Source organism: Schistocerca gregaria, chromosome 9, assembly GCF_023897955.1.
Source record: "Schistocerca gregaria isolate iqSchGreg1 chromosome 9, iqSchGreg1.2, whole genome shotgun sequence".
Classification (NCBI taxonomy): Eukaryota; Metazoa; Arthropoda; class Insecta; order Orthoptera; family Acrididae; genus Schistocerca; species Schistocerca gregaria.
Genome location: NC_064928.1, coordinates 155,028,121 through 155,042,717, shown reverse-complemented (window position 1 = coordinate 155,042,717; position 14,597 = coordinate 155,028,121). Strand labels below are relative to the sequence as shown.

The window sequence follows — 14,597 nt, the reverse complement described above, 5'->3', positions numbered from 1 at the left end:
GGGGGACGCTAAGCTTTGCCGCGAAACCGGTTTCAGTGCTCTCCGAGCTGTGGAAGCGGCAGGACGTCTGTTATTGTAAACCTCTGCGCGCCGACCGTGTCACGGAAAAAATGGGATCGAGCAACGTTACGCGATTAAGTTTTGTGCTAAACTGAACAAATCTTTCGAGGAGACTAACAAAATGATTCGTGAGGCTTACGGGGACTCTGCTCTGTCCTACTCACAAGTTTCGAGGTGGTTAAAGGCCTTTAAGCCCAAAAAGGCAAGATGAGCAAATCAAAAGTGAAAACAATGCTTATTGTCTTTTTCGACAGCAAAGGAGTGGTCCATAAGGAGTTTGTTCCTCAAGGACAGACAGATAACGCTGCCTACTACGTGGATGTGCTGGAAAGACTCTGCAAAAGGGTCGTCAGGACGAGAAAGGACATCTCCGCTACCTGGCAACTCCATCACGACAACGCGCCTTGCCACAACGCGCTACGAGTCCGCGAGTTCCTGGCCAAACACCAGGTGCCAACGCTGCCCCCCCCCCCCCCCCCTATAGTCCTGACCTCGCCCCAGCTGACTTCTTTTTGTTTCCTAGGATTAAGTCAGCCCTGAAAGGAACCAGTTTTTCGTCCATAGACGAGATCCAATCCGCCGTGACGAAGACCTTGCGAGAGGTCCCAGAAGACGCCTTCCAGGGCGCGTACCGGTCATGGCAGAGTCGCTGGAAAAAATGTGTAGAGGCCCAAGGACAGTACTTTGAAGAATTTTAAGTGTTTGTGCAAATCTGTTCAATAAATTACTTTAAAAAAAATAATTGCATTACTTTCGGAACGCACCCCATACGACGTCCGTTCAAAAAATTCTGGAACAAAAAATTGTTCAAATGGCTCTGAGCACTATGCCACTTAACTTCTGTGGTAATCAGTCGCCTAGAACTTAGAACTACTTGAACCTAACTAACCTAAGGACATGACACACAGCCATACCCGAGGCAGGATTCCAACCTGCGAGCGTAGCGGTCGCTCGGCTCCAGACTGTAGCGCCTAGAACCGCACGGCCACTCCTGCCGGCTAAACCTAACTAACCTAAGGGCATCACATATATCCATGCCCGAGGCAGGATTCGAACCTGCGACCGTAGCGGTCGCGTGGTTCTAGACTGTAGTGCCTAGAACCGCTCGGCCACTCCGCCCGGCCATTCTGGAACATTCGTAATTTCGCTCCACTGGTGTGTTGGAGCGATAAACAGTTGGTATCCCTGCACACGCCTTTGTTTAACGTGTAACTGCCGGGAGTTTCATTGTTGTATTCCAGTTAGGCATTGTTCAGTGCTGTATTGTGTAGAACGCTGTGTAGCACAGTTTGCGAATTTGGAGATGGCAGAGTTAAAGGGGCAACGCGTCTGCATTATATTTTCCGCGATACTCAAGAAAACCTTTACAGAAACGCACAAATGATGCAAGAAGCCTACGGTGATGACTGCGTGAGACGCACTCGCTGATACGAATGGTTCAAACGGTTTAAAAATGGCCCGACGGATGTTACAGATGACCTTCGTTCAGAACGCCCTTCGACTACTGACCCCGCTCAAGTCAGGAGCGTCAACGAAACTGTGCGTACCAATCGAAGACTAACTGTCCGAGAGATCGTAGAAGAATGTAACATTTCAGTTGGATCATGTAATGAAAACCTAACACAGCAACTTTGAATGCTGCAACTTGTTGCCTCCAAGTTCGTCCCACGGCTCATGAGTCAGCAACAAAAAGACCTTCGCCTCATAATCTGAGAAGAGCTTTTGGATCCTGTTAGGAACATTACGAATGTAGATTGTGGACAGTTGAGAATGTGGGTCTCACGGGAAGCGTGCGAGGGATAAGTCCCTGCAGTCGCGCTGTACATCTGTGTCCTCGGGGACTCAGATAGATAGAGCGTCTGCCATGTAAGCAGGAGATCCTGGGTTCGAGTCCCGGTTGGGACACACATTTTCAGCTGTCCCCCTGTCGGCAGCTGTGGGTTTCAATTAATTATCATTTACAACGAAATGTTCCTTAGGAGCATCATAACTCGTGATGAGACGTGGGTCCACGGTTAAGATGTTGAGACCTAGGTTCAGTCATCACAATGGATCGGGAAAGGTTCTCCAAAACCGAGAAAAGCTCATCAGGTCAAGTCAAATGTCAAAACTATGCTGATAGTTTTCTTTGTCTTTGAATGATTAGTTCATCATGGATTCGTGCCACAGGGACAAACTGTTAAGCGATGGTGCTATCGGGACGTGTTGCGACGCCTGCGAGGAAATGTGAGAAGGTAACGGCCTGAACTGTAGCGAGGCAATTCATGGCTCTGGGCATCACGATAATGCACCCACACGTCCATCCCTGTGATTACGTGACTACTGCACAAAAAACGAAATCACTGTACTGTGTCATCCTCCATACTCCACAGACCGGGCCTTTGCGGATTTTGTTTTTTACTTCCATAGTTGGACACACCATTGAAAGGACGAACATATGCAACGATAGACGAGATAGAAATTTCTCAGACGGCGCTTCGCGTGATGCAGAAACAGGCGTACCAAGACTGCTCCCGGAATGGTAATGCGAGCGGTTTATCAATCGTGGAGGAGAGTATTTCGAAAGAGACCACGCACAATAAGTAGTAGGTATGTGTAGAAAAAAATTTGTGGACAACATTCCGGAATTTTTTGAACAGACCTCTTATGCTGCATGTTTCGTTTGGAAACAAACGTGTTTCATTAACTCACAGTACTTGGTGTTGACAACAGTAATGACAGCTTTGTGTTTCACCTGGAAGTCTGCATTACCACCAAGCCCGGTGCGACTGGAAGTCACGAATTCCTACTCATTCCTGCCCTTTCTTTTCCCATTCCCCATTTGATATAAATTTATGCAACAGTTGCGTCATCACCACTCAAAGATATACATTTGTCTGTTCTTACGAACATATTCGAAAGAACAGACACAACACATACACAAAAATTTTAAGGTGTGACGACGACAATGTAACCTGCGTGATAGAGTAATGGACTGAGGTCGAATTAAATAGGATAATTCTGAGTAATTAGATTAGGAAATGAGGTGCTATAAGTAAATGAAGACTTTAGAAATTCCCGGAACAAAGTAACTGGTTTGGGCAGAAGTGAACAAGATACAAAATGTACACTGGCAATATTAAAAAGGTGTTTTCTGATAAAAGATGTACGGCAACATCGACTATACCTTTTTTCTAAAAATGTTTGCCTGGAGTGTAGTCTTGTATGGAAGTGAAACGCAGGTGTGCACCAGTACAGACGACACAAGACAATAAAAGCTTTTGATACAGGTATTGCATCCACTTTGACCTAGATGAAAGCACTGATTGGATTGGGTAGCGTGCCATAAAGACGTTATAGCCTCTCCTGAGTCAAGTTGGTCCACAATTTTTGTAACCAGTGCATGGTATCCTGAATACTGGCACTAGGATGTAATTGATAACCGAGCTGGTCCCACACATGTGCTATTGGGGCAGATCTGGAGATCTTGATGGCCACAGTAGTAACTCAGCACAAGCACAAAGTTCATAGAGACACATGCCATATGTTGTGGAACATGTTACTGCTGAAAACTGACACCTCAATATGGTCTCATGGCAAGTAAGATGTGAGAATGCAGAATATCCGAGATGCGTCGTTGTGCTGTCAGAACACCCTCAATCTATACCAGCCATGACCTAAAGCCATACACAATTGGTCCTCCCAACATGAAAGACGACGGTTCAATCCAGCGTCCGGCCATTCTGATTTATGTTTTCCATGACTTTCCTAAATCACTCCAGGCAAATGCCAGGGTGGTTCCTTTGAAAGGGCACGTCCGACTTCCTTCCCCATCCTTCTCTAATCCGATGAGACTGATGACCTCGCTGTCTGGTCTCCTCCCCCAAACAACCCCCAACCCTCCCAACATGACGTCACGAGTACCTTGCCTGTGCCTCCAAAACATTGAAAGAACGAGAACCCTTCCCAGATTGCTGCCATACTCGACCATAGTAGTCATCTGAGGCAGTGCAGAAGTACAGATCTTTTTATGAATACAATGTGACACCATTCATCAGTAGTCAATGGTTCTCGTCAGAGCACTGGAGTATGTAGTGGTGTTAATGGCAGCCTACAAATGGGTCGGTAGTTCCCTAGATCAGATGCTGCTACTCTCTGACCAGTAGAGCGGAATGACACAGTTATAGGGAATCCATTACTGGTTCTCGGATACCAGGCGCATGTGTGAAGGGGTTACAATACCCTAGGTGCATAATACGGTGTTCGTCGCTCGCATTGATCAGAGGTGGTCAATGGGAACCTTGGCGACAAGTATGCCTGCCCTCACATTCCCAAGCAGTCCCACTCTGGGACACTGCCACAATCAAATGCACGATTCGTCTAGTGGGCCAGATGTGAACCCACACTGAGGCCCCTCTCAAACTCTGTCAGGTACTGATAATGCTGTGACACGAGTACACAGCTTCTCCATGCCCTTCACAGTGATCATTCAACATCTGACACTGACCCTGTACCAGTTCTGGCAACAATACTGAACATGAACAGCAATAATGCTCCCTGCTGGCTGTTCTATCTGTCACAGAGAACTACAACTGCAAACATTTACACATCCACCAATAGTGTGTACAAGTATGAAATTGCACTCATATCTGATCATGCCTGCTAGGGGCTTCACTTTTTTGTCAGGTAGTAAATGTTATAAGGAAATGCTTATCTAATGATTTAAATGTTATGCATTGTTTTTATATCCTAACTTTCAAGTGCATCTCCTGCCAATTTTTTAAACCACTAGTTTAAGAACCTTCAACATCGCAGTGCGTCAGCAATCGTTGGTTAATATATTAAAAAACTAAAAACCCGCCTCGATTGCGAAAAAAGCACCTAGTGTTAACCTAGGTTTCGGCGTAGATAACTACACCTTCTTCAGAACAACAATAAAACCTACGAGAGCCTAAGAAGACCATTGTCAATGATTAAAAGAACACCATAGCTATACATTTATTAAAAATAAAATAATAAAAAAAGAGAAAACACAGACAGACCATATGTACACAGTCAAAACCACTACTTAACTTGATAGTGTACGCTCCACCTCACACCGGCCTACGTTCGATGGGCCATGACCCGCCATAAACTGCAGCTACAAACGGTCGCTCACTTACAAGTCCGACCCGCTACCTATACGCATGCGCAAGACAAGGGAAGTTACTTGAATGCGCATGCGCATTAGAATACGAGAAAGTTTATACATGGGTCCGGGCTAAATAGCCCATATATTCCCAACCGTGGAATGGATGGAATAAGTGACGAGCTAAATAGGAGATGAAACCCAAAAATAACCGCACACGGTTGCTTATGCTAGGAAAGAAACATATATGAAGCTACCTATGACAACAGAAGGAACTCTTAAAAACTCTATCTAAAGCCAGTAGCTAGCCTGGAGGGGGGGGGGGGGGGGGGGGCTGAGGGGACGTGATCTAAAGACGTCGTTGTAATAAAGAGATAGGAATAATCGCCAATCAGCGCACGCATGTGAAAATCACCAGATCATCAGATTTACAAGAGTATGAAGAACAAATTAAAGGTTCGAAACCGTCAAAAAATTTTCTGTTTCTCAGTAGGAGTTGAGGATATTGTCTTTAGCATGTTGCAGATGCTCAAAGATCTGCATTTCTTCCAAAACATCCAGTTTTAAGCCCTTAACCTCGGTATGAAGTAACTCGATATTTTTTTTCCGTCTATAGATGTATAGCTGTGGTGTTCTTTTAATCATTGACAAAGTTCTTCTTAAGCACTTGTGCTGTTCTGAAGAAGGTGTCGTTATCTACGCCGAAACCTAGGTTAACACCAGGTGCTTTGTTCGCAACCGAGGCGTGTTTTTAGTTTTTTTAATATAAAGCACAAGTCCGAGTTTTGTGCCAGTTCGACCCGGCGACACTGGCCCCTGCAACTGGCCCGTGCTTCCTGCCCTCTAGCCCGCCCCCAAGTCGCTGCTCGACGCCCTAGACGACGCCCCCGCGCCCCCCGCAGCGCCCGCGCCGCAGACGCAGCCGTCACCGTCGCCACACCCCCTGCTGGTCGACGCCCTCGGGGCGTCCGCTTCCCCCAGTCCCCTGCCGACCACCGCGCCAGAGCACGACCACGACAAGGCAGCAGCAGGCGACCACCAACCCGGAAGTGACCTGCGCGACCTGGTCGCCGAGTTCGACCTCATCTCAGCACCCGACTCCACAGGGGTCCTTACCACACCAGCCGCTCTTTCTGAGCCCAGCGTCAAAGTACAGGTACGTCTCACATTACTACACACCATCGCCATGCCACCACACAGTGCAGTCTAGCTCTTGAGTTCCTTGTAGTTACACACTGTATCATCAGAAGTATTCGGACACCTGGTACTGGACATTAAATATTGAGTGCGTCTGCGATGGCCTGAACTCTGCTCAGAACACTTTCAATGAAATGTCTGGATTTCTGAAGAGGAGTAGCAACCCATACTTCCTCAAGAGCCGAATCCCAAGAAGGTGATGTTGGACGCTGGGGATGTTATGTTCTGACTCATTCCAGAGATGTTCCATTGGGTTCAGACCAGCACTGTGGTCACGCCAGCCTATTATAGCAATGTTATCTACATGAGAAGCCACATGGATACTCTGCAAATCACCCTTAAGTGCGTGGCAGAGGGTTCAACGAACCACCTTCACAATAATTCTCTATTATTCCACTCTCAAACAGCGCACGGAAAAAACAAACACCTAAATCTTTCTGTGAGAGCTCTGATTTCCATTATTTTATTCCGATGATAATTTTTCCCTATGTAAGTCGGCGTCAACAAAAGAGTTTCGTATTCGGAGGAGAAAGTTCGTGATTGATATTTGGTAAGAAGGTTCCGCCGCAAGTAGAAAAGCCTTTATTTTAATGGTGTCCGTCCCAAATCCTGTATAACGTCCGTGACACTCTCTCTCCCATTTCGGACTAGTACAAAACGTGCTGCTCTTCTTTGGACTTTCTAAATGTACTCTGTTAATCCTATGTAGTAAGGATCCCATGCCACGCAGAAGTACTGCAAAATAGGACAGACAAGTGTAATGCAGCCAGTCTCTTTAGTAGATCTGTTATATTTTGTAATTGTTCTGTCAATAAAACGCAGCCTTTGGTTAGCCTTCCCCACAGTATTTTCTATATCTTCTTTCAATTATATTTTGTCGGGGTTCTAATTCCTAGGTATTTAGATGAATTTACGGTCTTTAGATTAGATTGATTTATCGCGTAACCGAAGTTTAACGGATTTCTTTTAGCACTCATGTAAATGACGTCACATTTTTCATTATTTATAGGCAATATTAAATTTTTTCACCATGCAGATGTATTTTCTAAACCGTTTTGCAATTTGTTTTCATCTTCTGGTGAGTTTACTGTACGATAAACGACAGCATCATCTGCTAACAATCTGAGCCGGCTACTCAGATTGTCTCCTAAATCATTTATATAGATAACAGCAGAGAGGCTATAACATTACCTTGGTGAACGCCAGAAATCACTTCTGTTTCACTCGATGACTTTCTCTCTGTTACTACGAACTGTGACCTCTCTAACAGGAAATCACGAATCAAGTCACATAACTGAGACGATATTCCATAAGCACACAATTTCACTACAAGCTGATTACTTCCTTTTGTGAATAATGTGAGGTTCTTGTGAGGAAAGGTATGTATCAGTGCAAAGCTATGTTCTGGTATATTTTTGGAGTTCGCATTTTTCCCTCGTTTATCAACAGGTGACCTTTCCTTAAATGGTAATTTACAGACACGAATTCGTCACTGCATGTACCTCCAAGAGAGCTTTCTGGCAGACCTCTTTGCTTTCAATTCCTCGTGGTATATGATAAACAAACGGTGCAACACAATGATACACTTTTCGGAAAATTCTGGATCGGATTTCCCGGAGATCGCCTCTGCTGTACTTCCTCTGCTTCAATAAGTTGCTGCAGATGTTAAATGCTGGGCACATTTGGCAGGAAGATGAAGAAATTTTTCCAAAACGTCATAACGTCGATTTGCCTCAACAGAAGCATTACTTTTCAATCTCCATCTGAAAGGAAATTTACAATAAAAGAATGTTGTTGCAGATAAAAATAAATATTACTCCTATTTACATCTCTGGCATTTTCATACTGTTTTTCCAAGTAAGATTAATATTTAGTTGCATGATTCTCCAACTGCTTTCTCTGGGAAGTAATTATCTTTGCAATTTCGACAAGGCAGTCCTCCTGCAGCAGCTGTCTTTACTTTATTTCTATTATAGTCAATACTATTATTCTTCTAGAGTAAAATTTCAGCTGTTGCTCACATGAAAGACAATGAACGCCACAAGAAACGAAAAGAACAAATTTATCAACGATGTACTCATATTGCAGTCAAACAGTTTCACCACGCGTAATGTCAGTAACGTATTTGCTTTCAACAACGAAAAGCGTAAAACCCATCTTAGTTTCTGTCATTTGTAGGGCCATGACATGTTTCATTTCAACACCAAACGATTTCTGTTTCCTGTTTATCAGAAGGATAAAACAATGGAACCACAAAATAGAGGACCAACATCCTTAACATCGGTTTGGTGCAGGCTTCTTGTACACATTCTCAGTTCGAATACAATAAATATCCTCGAGACCGCACAACTTATTTCCGCGAACAACATACTTTTAGAAAGCATTGATCGTGCGAAACTCAGCTTGTCTTTTTCTCAAATGATATCCTGTGCACTGTGGATGAAGGGCAACATGCAAGTTTCATATTTCTCCGGTAGATTTCCGAAAAGCACTTGACACGAAGGTACATGCATATAGAGTAGGTTCCCAAATATGCGGATGCTTCGAAGACTTTTTAAGTAAAAGAACCTAGTATGTTGCCCTCATCCGAGACAAGGGTATAGTCAAGAGAGCCACAGAGAAGTGTGATAGGGCCGCTGTTGTTCTCTGTACACAAAAAAGATTTGGCAGATAGGATGGGAAATAATGTGCAGTTGTTTGTTGTTGATGCTGTGGTGCACGGGAAAGTGTCGAAGTCGAGTGGTTGTGGGAGGATTTCTAATTGGTATGATGAACAGAGGCTAGCTCTAAAAGTACAAAACATTGAGTTAATGCGGACGAATAAGACAAGCAAACCCGTAATGTTCGGATGCAGCATTAGTAAAGAAGGACGGCTCGTATTATTGAGAAATAGGGGAGATAGTGCAACAGACATACGTAAATTGGAGTGGTAATCATTAAAAGAAAGGCGTTTTTCGTAGCGACAGGATTTTCTCATAGCACGTCATAGGAACAAATGATGAAATAAGAGAAATCAGGGCTCGCACAAAAAAAATTAAGTGCTAGTTTTTCCCGCACGCCGTTCGAGAGGCAGCTTGAAGGTGGTTCATTGAACCCTCTACCAGGCACTTTGTTGTGAATAGCAGAGTAATCACGTAGATCTAGATGTATATGTGGTAGTGTCCCACTTGACGCAGTCACGTCTTTTAAATACGGGGTGTTCAAAAAGTCTCTCCGCAGTGTCTCATGATTGTTAACCGGGCGTGCCGTATGCCGCTGTGAATATACCGAAATGAAACACAGTGAAATTCAAGTTATTAATTTATTGAATATTCATTTTTACTTACAAATTTTCGCATTAAATGTTGGGCCGAGCGGTTCTAGGCGCTTCAGACGGAATCGCGCTGCTGCTACGGTCGCAGGTTCGAATCCTGCTCGGGCATGGATGTATGTAATGTCCTTAGGTTAGTTAGGTTTAAGTAGTCTAGGGGACTGATGGCCCCAGATGTTAAGTCCCACAGTGCTTGGAGTCATTTGAATTAAATGTTGTAAGTGTCCCCCCTGTTGTTGAATACACAATTCAATTCGTCTAATAATGTTTCCAAACACAAGCTGTAACATTTCTTCTGCAACAGAAGCAGGGAAAGTGGATATTGCAGTTTTCAATTCATCGATGGATTTTGGACGGTTTTTATAGACAGTTGCTTTCGCTGCACCCCAGAAGAAAAAGTCAGGTGGTGTTAGGTCAGACGGTGGTGGAGGCCGAAGTCCCTGTGAAATTTTGCGATCACCAAAACAATCAGCTACCAGAGACATTGAAACGCGAGCTGATGCGCGGTTGCACCATCTTGTTGAAAATAATCGTTCAGTGTTCCAATCAACACAAGTTCTCCTATGAATGGGTACAGAATATCACTACAGTATCATTGTTCGTTTACGGTTTCGTTGTAAAGTATGTAACCCACAATCCGACGTCTAGAAATTGCAATCCAAACTCCTATTTTCACAGAATAAAGGGGTTCCTCGTGAATACACAATGGATTTGCAGTACTCCACGTACGAGAATTGCGAGTTGATATACTCGGGTAAATGAACCACGCCACAACAGTGGAAAACGTTTCATTAAGAATATCCCTTCCATTTTGATGAACAAAATTTTTGAATCATTGACAATAATGCAGTCTCTTGCCATGATCAGTATTTTTCAGCACGACTGTCACTTTGTGTGGGAAGTGTTTTAATTTTTTCCTTACAGCTGTGTGGGCCGCTCCGACACTAACATCGATTTCCTGGGCGAGTTTTCTTACTGACTTGTTCGGACTCGTGGACATTTTATCGGAAATATCGAGTAGTTTATAGTCAGACAAAATGCTAGGACGACGAATTCTCGGTGCATTTGTCACTGAACCCGTTCTTCGAAATTTGTTAATCGGATCTCGCACAGTATCGCAATGTGGGAGTGTTGTCTCCGGGAAAACTGAATTAAATGTTTGACGAACTGAAACTGTTTACCGCCAGCTTTGAACAGTTGTTCGACTAAAAACAGACGTTATTCAATGGTTAGAATTTTAACAGTGACAAAAACGAAACAAACGAACAAAGGAGCTAAACTTAAACGTTCACGTCAACGTGTAATGACACACACCAACGATACCACTGACGCTGGCTGAGATAAACAAAACAGTGGAATGTTGGGAGAGTCCACTGAGGGGAAGTAACCCAGGCAGGCGAACAATCATACGGCACGTGTGGCTAACAGTGATACGGCACTGCGGAGAGACTTTTTGAACACCCCGTATGTGGGCGTAGCGTTGCAAAGCGAAATGAAACGGAACGACCAGGTACAGATTGTAGTACGGAAGGCGAAATGTCGACTTCAGTTTATTGGAAGAATTTTGGGAAAGTGTAACTCATCTGTAAAGAAGAGTGCTTATAGGACGCTGGTGCGGCCTATCCTTGAGCACTGCTCGAGTGTTGTGATCCACACCAGGTCGGATTAAAAGAAGACATTGCAGCAATTCGGAGGCGGGGTGCTAGACATGCTACCGGTAGGTTCGATCAGTACTCAAGTATTACGGAGACGCTTCGGGAAATCAAATAGAAATCCCTGGAGGAAATGGAACACTCTTTTCGAGGAATACTATTGAGAAACTTCAGAGAACCAGCATTTGAAGCTGACTGCAAAACGGTTCCACTAGCGCCAACATACATTTCACGTAAAGACCACGAAGATAAGGTACGAGAAATAAGGGCTGATATGAAGCCATGTAGACAGCCAGGGAGCAGTATGCGAACTGGATGACTTCACAGAAACAAGCGTAACTTCAGGTGTGCCCCAGGGCAGCGTAATAGGTCCTCTGCTGTTTACGATTTACATAAACGATCTGGTTGATGGTATTGACAGCGGCCTTAGACTGTTTGCGGATGATGCTGTAGTCTACAGGAAAGTAATATCACACGAAAGTTGTGAACAAATCAATGAGGATTTGCAGAAAATAAATGGTTGGTCTAATGACTGGCAGTTATCTCTCAATACTAGTAAGCGTAACCTACTGCGTAAAGGCGAAAATCCCCATTAATGTACGAGTACAAAATAAATGCCCAGTCTTTAAAAGCGGTAACGTCCGTCAAGTGTCTGGGTGTGACTACTCGAAATTATCTCAAATGGAATGATCAGATTACACAAGTAACGGATAAGGCGAACTCCAGATTTCGGTTTATTCGTAGAATCATGAAACGATGCAGTCCTTCAACAAAGGAAATAGCTTACAATACGTTAGTTCGTCAGTCTCGGAGTATTGTTCGTCTGCCGTCTGTTGCCAGATGGGTCTGATTCTGGAGATTGAGAAAGTCCAAAGAATAGCGGCAAGATTCGTGAAGTACAAATAGCCATCGCGAGAACGTTACAAATCTCATAGAAAGTTTGAAGTGGGATACTCTTGCAGATAGAGGGCGCGCTAAACAGAAGGGGGTGGTCATTAAATTCTGAAATCCGATCTTCACCGAGGATGTACAGCATATATTTTTACCAGCAACTCTCAAATCGCGCAATCGGTCGATGCAACTGGAAGAGTGACTCGTCGTCGGTAGTCATGAAGATGTTCCCAAGTTTCCACCATCTGCTGGTCTCGGATTAGCGTCTCGAGTCCCGGGCACGGATTATGTCGTGGGAATTGGCCTCTGGGTGCCAGTACTCAATTGTAGTCACCTCCAAATACCAGATGGTCGTGGCGGCCTTGGAAGAGCGGGGCGACGTCTTCCGCAAAGAATCGTGAACATTTGCGACGTTTGTCCGTCCCGGAAGGTGCGTGGATATTGATAAGGCGGACACGCAGTGCCTTTCCTCTTACCCCAGCCAGAACGAGGACATGGTCCGTCACTATCCCTTCCCGAAGAAGTGCAGCGACGCCGTTGCCTGTGGGGGAAGCTGGAGAGACTCATGCATCATAACCGCACATACCTGGAAAGTCGTCGACGTACACCTCCTGGAGAAGGGCTATATCGATGGAAGCAGTATTCAACATATCCTGAAGCAAGGATAATTTAGCGCGCGTCCGTATAATGTTGATTTATAAGGGAAATTAGAGTTCGTACTGACGCGTTCAAACAGTCGTTTTTCTCTCGCGCGATCCGTGAGTAGAACAAGGGGGGGGGGGGGGGGATATGACTTTGGCGCGAATAGTGCCCTCCGCCACACACCGCTTGGTGGCCAGCAGATGTAGATGTAGAACTGTCCTTCGTTGCTCGTTCTCTTTCTGGATGGAAAAGGAAATTAAATAAATACTAGTGGTACAGAGTACCCTCCGCCACAAAGCGTGCGGTGCCTCGCGGAGTAGATACACTCCTGGAAATGGAAATAAGAACACCGTGAATTCATTGTCACAGGAAGGGGAAACTTTATTGACACATTCCTGGGGTCAGATACATCACATGATCACACTGACAGAACCACAGGCACATAGACACAGGCAACAGAGCATGCACAATGTCGGCACTAGTACAGTGTATATCCACCTTTCGCAGCAATGCAGGCTGCTATTCTCCCATGGAGACGATCCTAGAGATGCTGGATGTAGTCCTGTGGAACGGCTTGCCATGCCATTTCCTCCTTGCGCCTCAGTTGGACCAACGTTCGTGCTGGACGTGCACACCGCGTGAGACGACGCTTCATCCAGTCCCAAACATGCTCAATGGGGGACAGATCCGGAGATCTTGCTGGCCAGGGTAGTTGACTTACTACACCTTCTAGAGCACGTTGGGTGGCACGGGATACATGCGGACGTGCATTGTCCTGTTGGAACAGCAAGTTGCCTTGCCGGTCTAGGAATGGTAGAACGATGGGTTCGATGACGGTTTGGATGTACCGTGCACTATTCAATGTCCCCTCGACGATCACCAGAGGTGTACGGCCAGTGTAGGAAATCGCTCCCCACACCATGATGCCGGGTGTTGGCCCTGTGTGCCTCGGTCGTATGCAGTCCTGATTGTGGCGCTCACCTGCACGGCGCCAAACACGCATACTACCATCATTGGCACCAAGGCAGAAGCGACTCTCATCGCTGAAGACGACACGTCTCCATTCGTCCCTCCATTCACGCTTGTCGCGACACCACTGGAGGCGGGCTGCACGATGTTGGGGCGTGAGCGGAACACGGCCTAACGGTGTGCGGGACCGTAGCCCAGCTTCATGGAGACGGTTGCGAATGGTCCTCGCCGATACCCCAGGAGCAACAGTGTCCCTAATTTGCTGGGAAGTGACGGTGCGGTCCCCTACGGCACTGCGTAGGATCCTACGGTCTTGGCGTGCATCCGTACGTCGCTGCGGTCCGGTGCCAGGTCGACGGGCACGTGCACCTTCCGCCGACCACTGGCGACAACATCGATGTACTGTGGAGACCTCACGCCCCACGTGTTGAGCAATTCGGCGGTACGTCCACCCGGCCTCCCGCATGCCCACTATACGGCCTCGCTCAAAGTTCGTCAACTGCACATACGGTTCACGTCCACGCTGTCGCGGCATGCTACCAGTGTTAAAGACTGCGATGGAGCTCCGTATGCCACGGCAAACTGGCTGACACTGACGGCGGCGGTGCACAAATGCTGCGCAGCTAGCGCCATTCGACGGCCAACACCGCGGTCAATGTGTTCTTTTTTCCATTTCCAGGAGTGTATAAATAGATATAAGTGTAGATTGCCTAAAGGCCTAGAATTAAATATAATATTCAGAAAAAATGGAAAGTAGAAAATTTTGACT

The 14,597-nt window shown here is 45.6% G+C and overlaps 1 protein-coding gene across 1 annotated transcript in view; it reads left to right on the top strand.

The window, feature by feature from the left end:
• The window catches only part of LOC126291470 (uncharacterized), a 323,747-nt gene that overhangs the window by 75,486 nt on the left and 233,664 nt on the right, over positions 1-14,597 (top strand). The window contains exon 6 of the mRNA XM_049984981.1: positions 6,015-6,323. Within this exon, the coding sequence (XP_049840938.1) occupies positions 6,015-6,323 (309 nt within the window). The remainder of the gene's footprint in view (positions 1-6,014; positions 6,324-14,597) is intronic.